At 54.0% G+C, this 12,047-nt stretch overlaps 2 protein-coding genes across 2 annotated transcripts; both read right to left on the bottom strand.

Annotated features, from left to right (window-relative positions):
- Positions 1-5,834: 5,834 nt before the first annotated feature.
- On the bottom strand, positions 5,835-10,320 carry LOC131565058 (steroid 21-hydroxylase-like). Its single transcript, XM_058815715.1, has 6 exons — positions 10,246-10,320; positions 9,173-9,259; positions 8,629-8,814; positions 7,782-7,942; positions 6,673-6,776; positions 5,835-6,082 (listed from the first exon to the last, which is right to left on the bottom strand). The coding sequence occupies exons 1-6, from the start codon at positions 10,318-10,320 to the stop codon at positions 5,835-5,837; spliced, it is 861 nt and encodes a 286-aa protein (XP_058671698.1).
- A 93-nt stretch (positions 10,321-10,413) lies between these two features.
- LOC131565057 (COMM domain-containing protein 4-like) lies at positions 10,414-11,170 on the bottom strand (the record flags this gene model as incomplete). Its single annotated transcript, XM_058815714.1, has 4 exons — positions 11,167-11,170; positions 10,926-10,984; positions 10,648-10,682; positions 10,414-10,549 (listed from the first exon to the last, which is right to left on the bottom strand). Coding segments are annotated over exons 1-4 (234 nt in total), but the record flags the coding sequence as incomplete, so codon positions are not given.
- Positions 11,171-12,047: the final 877 nt, after the last annotated feature.

The following is a 12,047-nucleotide window of genomic DNA, read 5'->3' as shown; positions in this document are numbered from 1 at the left end:
CAGTCGCGCTTTACGGCCGGTTTTACGACAGTCGCGCTTTACGGCCGCTTTTACGACAGTCGCGCTTTACGGCCGGTTTTACGACAGTCGCGCTTTACGGTACCTTTTACGACAGTCGCGCTTTACGGCACCTTTTACGACAGTCGCGCTTTACGGCACCTTTTACGACAGTCGCGCTTTACGGCCGGTTTTACGACAGTCGCGCTTTACGGCCGCTTTTACGACAGTCGCGCTTTACGGCCGGTTTTACGACAGTCGCGCTTTACGGCACCTTTTACGACAGTCGCGCTTTACGGTACCTTTTACGACAGTCGCGCTTTACGGCCGGTTTTACGACAGTCGCGCTTTACGGCACCTTTTACGACAGTCGCGCTTTACGGCACCTTTTACGACAGTCGCGCTTTACGGCACCTTTTACGACAGTCGCGCTTTACGGCCGGTTTTACGACAGTCGCGCTTTACGGAACCTTTTACGACAGTCGCGCTTTACGGCCGGTTCTTCGACAGTCGCGCTTTACGGCCGGTTTTACGACAGTCGCGCTTTACGGCACCTTTTACGACAGTCGCGCTTTACGGCCGGTTTTACGACAGTCACGCTTTACGGCCGGTTTTACGACAGTCGCGCTTTATGGCCGGTTTTACGACAGTCGCGCTTTACGGCACCTTTTACGACAGTCGCTCTTTATGGCCGGTTTTACGACAGTCGCGCTTTACGGCCGGTTTTACGACAGTCGCGCTTTACGGCACCTTTTACGACAGTCGCGCTTTGCGGCCGGTTTTACGTCAGCTTTTTCTTGCCCATCTTGGCGTTTTTTCTTGCCAGTCTTGGGGTGTTTGTTCCAGATTTCTTCTTGCCCATCTTGGGGGGTTTTTTTGTGTTTTTTTTCTGGGTTTTTTCTTGCCCATCTTGCGGATTTTTTCTGAGTTTTTTTCTGGAGTATTCTTACCTATCCTTGGGGTTTTTTCCGTTTTTTTTTTTTTTTCCTTGGTTTTTTAAGGGTTTTTTCTGGTCCATCTTGGTTTTTTTTCCTGGGAGTTTTCTCACCCATCTTGGGGTTTTTTCCTTGGTTTTCTGTGGGTGTTTTCTGGGTTTTTTCTTGCCCTTCTTGGGGGTTTTTCTGTGATTTTTCTGGGTTTTTTGTGGATCTTCTCCTTGCCCATCTTGTGGTTTTTTTTGGGGGGGTTTTTTTCCTTGCCCATCTTGGGATTTTTTTCCCTTTTTTTTCCGGTTTTTTTTCTGGTTTTTCCTGGGTTTTTTCTAGTCCATGTAGCATTGTTTTTCTGGGATTCTTCTTGCCCATCCTGGGTTTTTTTTCTTGGTTTTCTGTGGGTGTTTTCTGCATTTTTTTCTTGCCCATCTTGGGTTTTTTTTTCTCGGTATTCTCACCCATATTGGGTTTTTTTTCTTGGTTTTTTGGTTCTTTTCTAGCCTATCTTGTGGTATTTTTCTGGGTTTTTACTTGGCCGGGACCAAAAAAAAAAACCAGCCAGGGTGGAAGGCAGCTGGGGATTTTTTATTCTAAATTTAACAAGGAGTTGCAAAACCTGGAAAGCAAAAGTCACACACACAAGGTTAAATCCAGTCAGCATGCGCTCACACACACAGAGACGAGCAGACAGACACAGCCACGTGCTCTCACACATACTCCTTCCACTTACATGCTCACTGTGGCCCTTACCTGAGATGCTGAAGAAGGTGCTTTGACACATCTTCTGGCTGCCGCTCCTTGAGGTAAATGGCAGATCCTGGGGAAAACAGCAGCCACGAGGACCTGTGAGACAACAGGAAGGGTCAACAGGTGGCTGACAGCTAGGACTTGTCCCCACTCTGGACTGATAAATTTTCTACCCAAAATCCCACGAAAGACAGATGAACAGTAAAGTTGTTATAACTGTTCTACCTAACTGTGACTACGTGCCAGGGCAGGGCAGCTGCGATCATAAGTGGTACAGTGTAAGTACACACAATATAAGCTGATGCATACAGTGCAAGTCCACATAGAGTGTAAGTACACACAATATAAGGCGACATGCTTACATACATGCCAATTTTTAAATCTGTCCCAGGGATTCCCAACCTGCTACTCTCTCATCTCCAGGCCGTGGCCCCCGACTTATCTTTTGAATGATAGGTGATGGGAATCCATGTTGCACCTGCAATGAGTCTGCCTCGGAGGGCCCCATGATCACCTGTTAGCCTCTGGTCAGCTACAATAAAGAAAACCAAAACCAAAGTGTGAGTTCAGAGTTATGTGGGCCTAATCCCAGCAAGGCAGCTACTTGCCCTCTCCTGAGTGTGCCTGGCTCCTTCAGGCTCCAGCTTCATCCTGATTCCAAGGCTGTGGCCTTCATTAGGGGTGGCACCTGGGTTAGAGAAAGGCAAAGTTAAATGGCATTCCTGTGAGTGCAGTGGATCACCTTGTGTGCTTTAAGACATGTGAAAACCTCTGCTAGGCTTCTGAGAAGTCTCTTGGTGGGGGAGGGAGGGGGGGGGGGGAATGTGTCCTCAAATCAACAGCCTTTCTCACCCTGCTGCCTTCAAATCTCCCCCCACCCACAATAACTCCTACCTGGATACCTGCTCACCCTCCCTCTCCTAGTCACAACCCTTAACTCGCCTGAAGCCTCAATCTCAAACATCATCTTTGACACTAGGCAGATCCCTCTTGTGACAACATGATGAATCTGCTGAACAAAGTGTTATACTTGACAGAACTGGGAGCCTCTGGAAGATCTACTCCTCCTAAAAAATAATAGAAAACAAAACAAGAACAACACCAGAACTTGCAAATGCACTTTACCACCCCTAAACACAAAACCCGAAATTGTTAACTTAAATACTCCCTGTATTCCATGCTGTTTTCTTCAGTCTCTTCCAAGCCTCTATTGCTTTAGATGCCCAGAAACACCTGCTGAAAAGATGCTGAGATAAGCTGAAAGAGCCTCCTCAATGAAATGAGAGGAGAGTTCTTACCCCAGCACATCCCAGAGAGGGAATGAAGCTCCTCAGCCAAGGCTGGGGTTAATATACCCCTGATTGTGCTCGCCTCTCGTTCCCATGGCACCCAGGAAAAGGGAGGGGGCGAATCCCACCAAGCCCTCAGAGCAGCTGCAGCTGTTTGGCTTCTCTGGCTCAGATTCAAGGGCAGTAAAGGGCTTGTTATAGAAGAAAACTCTACAGAAAAATAACAGTGCTTTCTTTTTTGCAACAACTACTTGGAGCAGAAGAACAGAAAACTGGTAAAACATAAAACTTTGTGTTAAGGTTACACATCTAGCTAAATTGGGTAATTTGCTGTTAACTTATGTAATTATTCCTTGGTGATTACTAAGTAGTACATTAGTAGTACATGCTGCCTAGCCTGCTCGGGTGCTGCCCCTTGGCAAGAGGGTTCTTCCCTTGGCATTTTCTCAAAGTGATGCTCTACGCCCAGGTTGGCCTAGCAGCTCCCTAGTCCCTGCTGGATGCTTCAACCATAGCTCCCAGAGGGATGCTTGGGATACCCCCGTTAGCCCCTGTGGACTAGCAGCTCCCTGTGCAGGTGTGCCTGGGTAACCCTCTGAAAGCAGCTGGTCGCGTGGGGGGCTGCTAGACCTTGGAGCGGGGGAGGAGGTGAAAAAAGGTCATGTGGGGTGTTCCCTTCCCTACACAGCTCTTCGTCTGCCCCTTAAACTGTGGGGTGCCAGACTTGCCTTTCCTTCTACGCCAAAACTCATTAAAATTCTAAAAAATCTACCCCAAAAAATACCTTAAAATTCCCTCAAAAGCCCTAAAGATACCCTAACTCATAAAAAGTCCTAAAATTACCCTCAATAGTCCTAAAAAAAAATCCCTAAAAATCCTTCATCTCCTGTCAAATGAGACATGAGGTTAGGAATTAACTTGGGTTAGAAATCAACTTCAGATTTAAGTGGAATATGCTGTTTTGAATTGTTTAAGTTGTTTAGTCTGTTAAATTTGCTGTGTTCAAAAAAGCCTGTAGCTCTCAAAATTGTCTCAAACAAGGTGAAAGGAATGTGAGCTTCCAAGCTAGAGGAAGGTAAGAGGGGCCCCTTGGACCTTGAAATAAGAAGCAAGCCAAAACTGAGGTTGCAGGACACAACTGACAAACAGCGAGCTCTCTGCTCAAGGACTGACATTAACTAATTGTAATGCGATGAATATGCATGAACCTATTGCAAAACTTAATGCATATGCAATAGGCTGGGGGAAAAAGGGGAGTTTGGACTCTCTGATTGCACGCATGTTCTTTAAGGAGTTATCCTGCATGCGTCCGACGCTGAATAAAGATACATACCCACTTCACGACTTTTACTAGTTGTGGAGTTTTTTCCGCAAATCATGCGGACCCTGTGGGAAACCTGAGTTATGTCACTGGGGCGGGGGGAGCGCAGGGGCTGTGGGGATGATGGAGCGGGAGCTGCGGGCGGCACCTGCGGGGCGGGGGGCCCCGGGACCGGTGCGGCACCCTGCAGACTCTTCCCTTGAGGGTCCAATGTTTATTTTGAACATTTACCCTGCAGCTGGATAGCTCAGGTAACAACCCCTCCGTTGCCTTGTACTGCCTTATCTGGCCTACCTCTCCATTTCCTTCCATTATCTTGGCTTCCACTGCCTCCCCTTGCCTTGCCTGGACCCCTTGTCTGCCCCTCCCTTTCCTCGTGTTGCCTTTACCAACCCTCCCTTCTGTCGTCTTGCCTTCTCCTCTGTTGTTTTGCCTTGTTTAACCCTCCCTTGCATAGCGTTTCGTACCCTTCCTTTTTTTGCCTTACCTAACCCACGCTTGCCTTGCCTTGTATTGGTGCCCTCTTGAATTGCCTCTTCCTCCTTTGCCTTTCCTCACCGACCAACCTTTCCGTTCCCTTGCCTTGCCTACCCCTCCTTTGCCGTTGCCCCCATTTCGACACATGACTCGAGGGGCGCGGACGGTCTCGTTCCCTCCCTGCCCCTCCTCGCTGTTCTCTCCCTCGGGTTTTTGCGTCGGGGGAGTGCTCCTGAGTGCCCCCGCTATGTTCGGAGCGGGCACTCCACCCTGCAGCGCCCACTCCTCCAGGCCCTCGCTCTGGGGACGGCGCTCTACTCCCCTCCCGCCCCCAACAGCTCTAAGCCAATCGGTTGCCAGGCACACCAGGCCTCGGCCAATCAGAGCGCTTCATGCTTTGAGTCGCCTGTTGCCAGTCAGATCAGCAGAACGCAGCGCCCCGCACAAACCCGCCGTATCTCGCAGGGCTGCGAGCCCAACCCGGACCGCAGCCTCTCCGGGGAGGGCTTTGCGGAGCGGGGAAGTGCAAATCAGCCAGACCGCTATCTTCTGATGCTGTCCGAGGGCTGTGGCGGGTGCCGAGAGTGGCCGGTCAGGGTGGGCGCAAGGCTGGGCTTCGGGCGTTCCGGACGTTTAGGGGGTCCCAGGAAGAGCCGGGACTTGTGGGTTCAAAAGCACAAATTTTATTAGGAGGAGATAAATGGGGCCCTCCCACACTGCATTGACTCAGGCATCCGGGAGAGACCCAGCTATCTGGTTTTGAATGGGGGCACGCAGGGGTCAGATGTCAGGTGAGTTGGGATGGAGTCACGCAGGGTTCAAGCAGAGTCAGATGGGGTTAGGTAGGGTCACAGCTGGGGTCATAGCCGGTGTCAAGGTGAGGCATAGGGTTGGCAGGGGTGAGGCCGATGTCAGGTGGGGTCAGTCAGGGGGTCACGGTCAGCCAGGTTCAGGCAGTGTCACACAGGCTCAGGTGAAGTCAGGTGTATTCAAGAAGGGTCAAAAAAACCTCAGGTGAGTCACAGTGTGTTCAGAAAAGTAATACAGTGGTCAAGTGGAGTCAGGCCAGGGTCAGGGTAAGCCCGGGGGCTGGCAGGGCACCATACGCAGGCGAAAGGAGGGGCAGCGCAGCACCGTGCCCGGTGAGCCCCTCAGCCCCGGCAGTCCCTCCGGGCCCGGCTCCAGACGGAATTCCCGCAGGATCAGCCCCAGGAACACGAAGAGCTCGGCCCGCGCCAGCCCCTCCCCCGGGCACGATCGCGCCCCGCAGCCGAACGGCAGCAGCGACCGCGAGGGGGCGCCCGGCGCCAGGAACCGCTCTGGGGGGCGGCGGGTCAGCTCCGAGGGGTGCGGGGGGACCCGCAGGATCGGGGGGTTCCGGGGCGGGACCCACAGGCTTGGGGGGAGCGGGCGCCATGGGGGACCCAGGACTTAGGGGCGGACCTCCACAAGTTTGGAGGGTGCCTGGGGGTTCCCCAGGTTGGACTTCGGGGTTCAGAAGGGAAACATGGGGGTTTGGGGTGACCCAGGGGCTCAGAGGGAGCCTAAGATTCGGGGGAGACCCCAGGATGACAGAGGGGATTCACATGTTTGGGGAGGGTTCAGACACCTGAGGGGGGTCTCAGGGGTTTCGGCAGGGGGGTAGAGGGGAGGAACAGGTTTTGAGGGGGGTACACAGATATATGGGAGAACTAATGGGGATGGTGGGGGGTAACCACAGGTTTGGGGGAGGGGGTGTGGGGTTGGGGTGGTTCAGGCATCGGGGGGGGGGGGGGACACTCATGACACAAAGGTGTTCCCAGGATACCCAGGAATCAGGGAAAACACCATGGCTGGGGGAACCCAGTTTGATGTTTGAGGAAACCCAGGAGTTCAGGGGGGCACTCAGAGTGCAGGCATACCCACATACCGGGCAGGAAGACCTCAGGGTGCTGCCAGATGTCAGGGTCCTGTTGGGCTGCCAGCAGGTTGGGGATCAGGACAGTGCCGGCTGCCACGGGGAGCCCCCCAAGACTGGAAGGGGACAAGGTGCATGGAGATAGACTGCGGTCTGCTGGGGGCTACTGAAAGTTACATGGGCCATACTGAGACCTACTGAGGCTCTCTGGGGGCTCACTAGGTATGACTGGATGTCTGTTTGGGTCTACAGGGTCTATACTGAGATCTGGTAGGTGCTGCTGGGAGTTACTGGGTGTCTGTTGGAGTCTACTGGGGCTCTCTGGGGTCTCCTGGGATCTATTAGGTGCCTACTGGAATTTGCTGATGCTATACTGGAATCTACTGGAGCCATACTGACACCTACTAGAATTTATTTGGGGTCTACTGGCACACTGGGTGGGATCTGCTAGCGCCATACTGGGATCTGGTGGAGTCCTGCTGGAGCTCTCTGGTATCTACTGGCTATCTGTCGAGGTCTACTGGGGCCATACTGGGGTCTACTGGGCTCACTGGGAACTGCTGGACCCATCGTGAGCTTTTCTGGGGGCTACTGGATGTCTACTGGGGTTTCGTGGGGCTACCTTGGACTTACTGGGATATATTGGGAACTCCTGCTGGGATCTTCTGGGCTCTGCTGGGGCCTACTGAGGCTATTCTGGAATCTTCTAGGATCTACTGAGTGTCTGTTAGGGTCTACTGGGGTCATACCAGAACCTGCTGGGGCAAGTGGAATGTACTGGGGTTATACTGGGGCCTACTGGGACCTAATGAGTCTTACTGGGATTTATTGGGCCCTGTTGAAGCCTACTGGGTCCTACAAGGACTTACCAGACTGTACTGGTCTATTGGAGTCTACTGTGGGCCTACTTCTACTGGGCCCTACTGGTAAATATTCTGCATATTCGGGTCTTACCCGGGCCATGCTGGGACCTGATGGGTCTTAGCGGGACTTGCTGGGGTCTAATGGGCTCTGCTGGGTTCTCCCGGACCCTACTGATGATACCAGGTGGACCCTTCCTGTTCTGTGGTGGTTGCCCCTCACCCAGGCTGGCCGGTGGCGGCTCCTCCCTGCCCTGGTACCTGGTGTGGCGCAGGGCGCAGTGGGGCAGCGCCAGGGGCGCAGGGGGTCGCAGCCGCAGGGTCTCGCTGACGGTGGCCTGAAGAAGGGGCAGGCGCCCCATGTCCCCTGGCCCGGGTGGTCCCTGTGCCCCCTGCAGCTCCGCCCGCAGCCGCACCTGCAGCTGCACAGGTGTGCCATGTCTGCCATGGGGCACCAGGGGAGGGGGTGCATCCCAGGGGGCACACAGTGGCAATGGGATGACAGGGCGACTCCCCAGAACCCCAGACCCCCCCAAACTCACCAACCTGCCCCTGGGACCCCAAACCATCCTCAAGCCTGGCCCTCTCCCTTGGCAACCCCCTTGAACTCCCAGATCCTCCCCAGACCTGTCCTGAGACCCAACCCCCACCCCAGACTTGCTCCTCCCTCCTCCTTGGGGACACCCCTGAGCCCCCAGATCTCTCTCTTAGGACCCTCTATCCCTGGACCCTGAGCCACCTCTCCATGGAAACCCCAAACCAAGGAGCCACATAGAGACACAGACACAGCTCTGAAATGTCTGAGAGATCCATGGGGCACCTCAGGGTGGTGCAAGGGCACAGTGTCAGCCATGGGGAGGAGGACGTGGGGGACATGTAGGACACAGGTGGGGATATGGGACCCCCAAGTACACACATGGAGCCCTGGCACTGTACAGGGGACAGAGGGTGCTCCACATCATCTGGGGGCAGAGCAGCAGGAAACCCACGGAGAAGGGAACATGAGGGACATATGGAACACAGGATGTAGGGGGGGACACAGGACCCCTGGGGACACAGAGGACCCCGCCAGGCCTGCATGGAAGACATGGAGGGACATGTGTTTCACCTCGGGGCGGTGCAGCAGGAAGGCCACAGCCCAGCCCAGCGCCGCCGCAGTGGTCTCGGTTCCCCCAATGAACAGGTCCACCAGCGCCATGTGCAGCCGGGGGGGGCTCAGGGGGCCCTCCCGTGCCCCAGGATTACGCCCCAGCAGTGCCCCCAGAACTGAGTCCGGGGGAGGGGAGGGGCACGCCTGGCAAAGGGGTGACACGTGTTGGGGGTTTCTCCTGATCCCCAGCTGCCCCCAAACACGGGAGTCTCTTCCAAACCCCCAAGTCCACCTAAACCCCTGGCCCTCCCCAAGGCCTTACAAGCCTCCCAGACCCCCGGCTCCTCCCATCCCCTTGGGTCCCCCCAAACCTCTGTTTCCCCAAAAATATGTGGGTGCCCCCAAGCCCCTGGGTAGCCCCCAAACTCCTGGTTTCCACCCAGAACCTGAGTCCTTCCAGACCCCCATGTAGTTTCCAAAGCCCTGGGTTTCCCCTGAGGCTCTGTTCCAACTGCACCGCTCCTGACCTCGGGCTGCCTCCCAGCTCCCCGGGCCTCCCCACCTGATGCCACTGGATCTGGGTCTCCACAAACATGTCACGGTGCTGGACAAGCTGCAGCAGCTTCCGCAGTCCCGGGTTGGGCAGGGCCTGCGCACAGGGACTCCATGGGGACCCCCACCGCCAAGAAACCTTTGACCTCAGAGAGACACCCGCTCCCCCAGAGATGCTGCCTGAGTCTCCTGAGCCCCAGAGATACCCTATGGCCGCTCAGGTTTGGGATGCAGAGATTGGGGGATGAGTGCAGGGGGTAGGGTTTGGGGGGCAGTTTCCAGATGCAGGGGACATGGTTAAGGTGCATGGGTGGGGTTTGGGTGAAGGGAGTGAGGCTCAAGGTATCAGTTTTGGGGTGCATTGGCCAGGGTTTTGCTGGTCAATATTGTGTGGGGATCTGTTTTGCAATGCTGGGAGGATCAGTTTTGGGGGTGTCGGGGTTGCAGAAGGATCATTTTGGGCAGGAGTCGGTTTCAGGGTCTCACCTCACACAACTCCCGGCCCTGCAGCCAAAGGAGGGGCCCGAGACGCCCCCCAGCCCGTGCCAGTGCCCCCTGAACTGCTCCCCGCTGCCGCCGCCAGCCAGGGCAGGGGTCTCCCAGTGCCAGGTCCCGGCCCCCCCGTGACACCAGCAACCCTGGGGTTGGGCAGGAGCAGTAAGGGACCCCCAGAAACCCCCCAGGCCCTATAGGGACCCACCTCCAATACACCAGGGGTGTGCTACAGGGCCCCACTACCTCATAAAGCCTCCTTCAACCCCATAGCCGCTTCCTCCATGGGACCCTCCTAATGCCACCCTGGAGGCTGAAGGGTGTGTCTGGTGGGGCAGAGACCTCCAGAGGATTATTGTGAGCAGATGTGAGCTGTGCTGTCCCTTTGGACTGACAAAGACAGAGGTTTTGTCCCAAGTTCCTTTTGAACCTGTCCTGCACCTGTTACGAGTCCTCAGTCTCCTGCAATTTTGTGGGTCAGTGACATGTAAAACAGCACAGCTGGCTGGCATGCTTTGCTTATGAGGGGAGACAAGAGAAGAATCCCTCTGCTCACACCAGACGTGCAGCTGCCAAACCTCACCAAAGCACCTGAGGAGCCCCCAGGGACGGATGGTACAGAAGGGAGGTGATGGAGGACAGCACAGCAGGCAGCCTGCCCTCCATCTGGGTGTGAAGAAGGCAGGGCTGGGAACTGTAAGCAACATCCCAGCAGGTCTGGCTGATGGTGCCACCCTGAGGGCTTCCCCTGCCTTTGGGCAGTCCCAGCTGCTGCAGCTCACTTGACAGAGACTCATTGTCTATGCTGTGCTTGGCTGCACTGGAGGTGATGAAGCCGAGGACAGCAATGGTTGCCTTCACATCCCCTGACTGCAGATGGGAAGGAGGGCGAGCTCTGTCACCTTGGGAAGGCACCTGCAGATTCATTGCTGCCCGTCTCTGGAGCATGGCTCCATCGGGGGATCGTGGTAAGGACAGCAGTGCTCACCTAACTGTGCACCTGAGAACAGCTTCAGGACCTTGTCATACTGTGGGAGAGCAGAGCTTCACAGTAAATGCCAGCTAACATACTTAGTACCAGTGTTAACACTAACAATCCTTACCTAAATATTAATACTAGTAACACTTACTATGCGTATTATTAATCCTATTAGAGGCTGGTAGAGTTCTTAAGGCTGAGGCTTGCATGAGGAACACAAAATTAATTAACGTTGCTGATTATGCTATTGTGTTGAAATACTTGGCCTCCACTGCAGTAGCCCCACACTTACCTCGATGGCCTGCCCCAGCAGGTCCCAAAACACCTGGATGCAGATCAGCTTAAGCTTCACTGATGTGATAAACAGAGTTCATTCTTTAAAATTTTTAAAAGTTTATTAAAGGATAAAAGGACAAAATAATCCAGCACTGGGATGCTTTTAGCACACAGCCAAAGAGCACAGAGGTAGCTTAAAAACATGTTCACTATATACTGTTACATTGCTGAGGTTACATGCATATTCATTAACTTACACATTATTCAAACATTCCTTTGACTTTTTGATGTTCCAGGAACTCTCTTGTTTGGTTTTAACCTCTGACTTGTCTGCAGAACATTCTGTAAATGAGGTCTACACATTTTATTTCTTCCTGTAGTTTTATCCTGTTGCTTCGCACTCCCTGATAATACCGATAAGAGTCGATAAATGCTTCCTGGATGCTTAAGCTCTTTTTGTCACTATTATCACTTGGTAGGGGCAGTCTGCAGTTATAATAAACAGAATAATTGCTTTACACCATTTTCTGAGTTAGTTACATAGAAGTACTTTAGTTTCTATTTCAACATTTTGCTAAAGCCTACGATATATTTATCAGGCTACTATTCATATGAAATATACAGTGCATACATAAACTGGCATATTACACTATACAAAGCAGTTAAAAGTAAGTATAAGTTTTACCATATCAAAATACTTGTAATGCAAAAAGCTAATCTATGAATGTGAAAGCCAATATTGTTTTATCATCTATAACATCCGACGACGAGGGTGAGCAGCGGGCCCGCAGCAGGCGGAGGGCGGGCAGAGGGACGCGGGCACTTAACTTTGGCCAGGGTGCTGATCTCGGCCAGTCGGGGCAGGCCAAGTCCCCGCAGAAGCGGAAGCACTGCGGTAGAAGAGGCACCCAGAGCCCGCAGCGGGCGCTGCACGCCCTCCCCGCTCCCGAGCCCTCTCCTCACCAAATCGCCGCCGCTCCCTAGTCCGCCCTGCTGCCGCAAAGACGACCCGGAACTCCTCCCGGGCTACACTCCTCACCGCCTCCTGCCCCGAGTGCCGATGGGGCGCTCCGGTAGGGGCTCTGCGGGGGTCTTTTCGCCGGGACCTGGGCACGAGAGAAGGCCGGAGAAGGGGACG

The sequence above is a fragment of the Ammospiza caudacuta genome, chromosome 17 (assembly GCF_027887145.1).
Source record: "Ammospiza caudacuta isolate bAmmCau1 chromosome 17, bAmmCau1.pri, whole genome shotgun sequence".
NCBI classification, from domain to species: Eukaryota; Metazoa; Chordata; class Aves; order Passeriformes; family Passerellidae; genus Ammospiza; species Ammospiza caudacuta.
The sequence above is the reverse complement of the archived record's forward strand: the minus strand, read 5'-3'. Positions and strand labels throughout refer to the sequence as shown.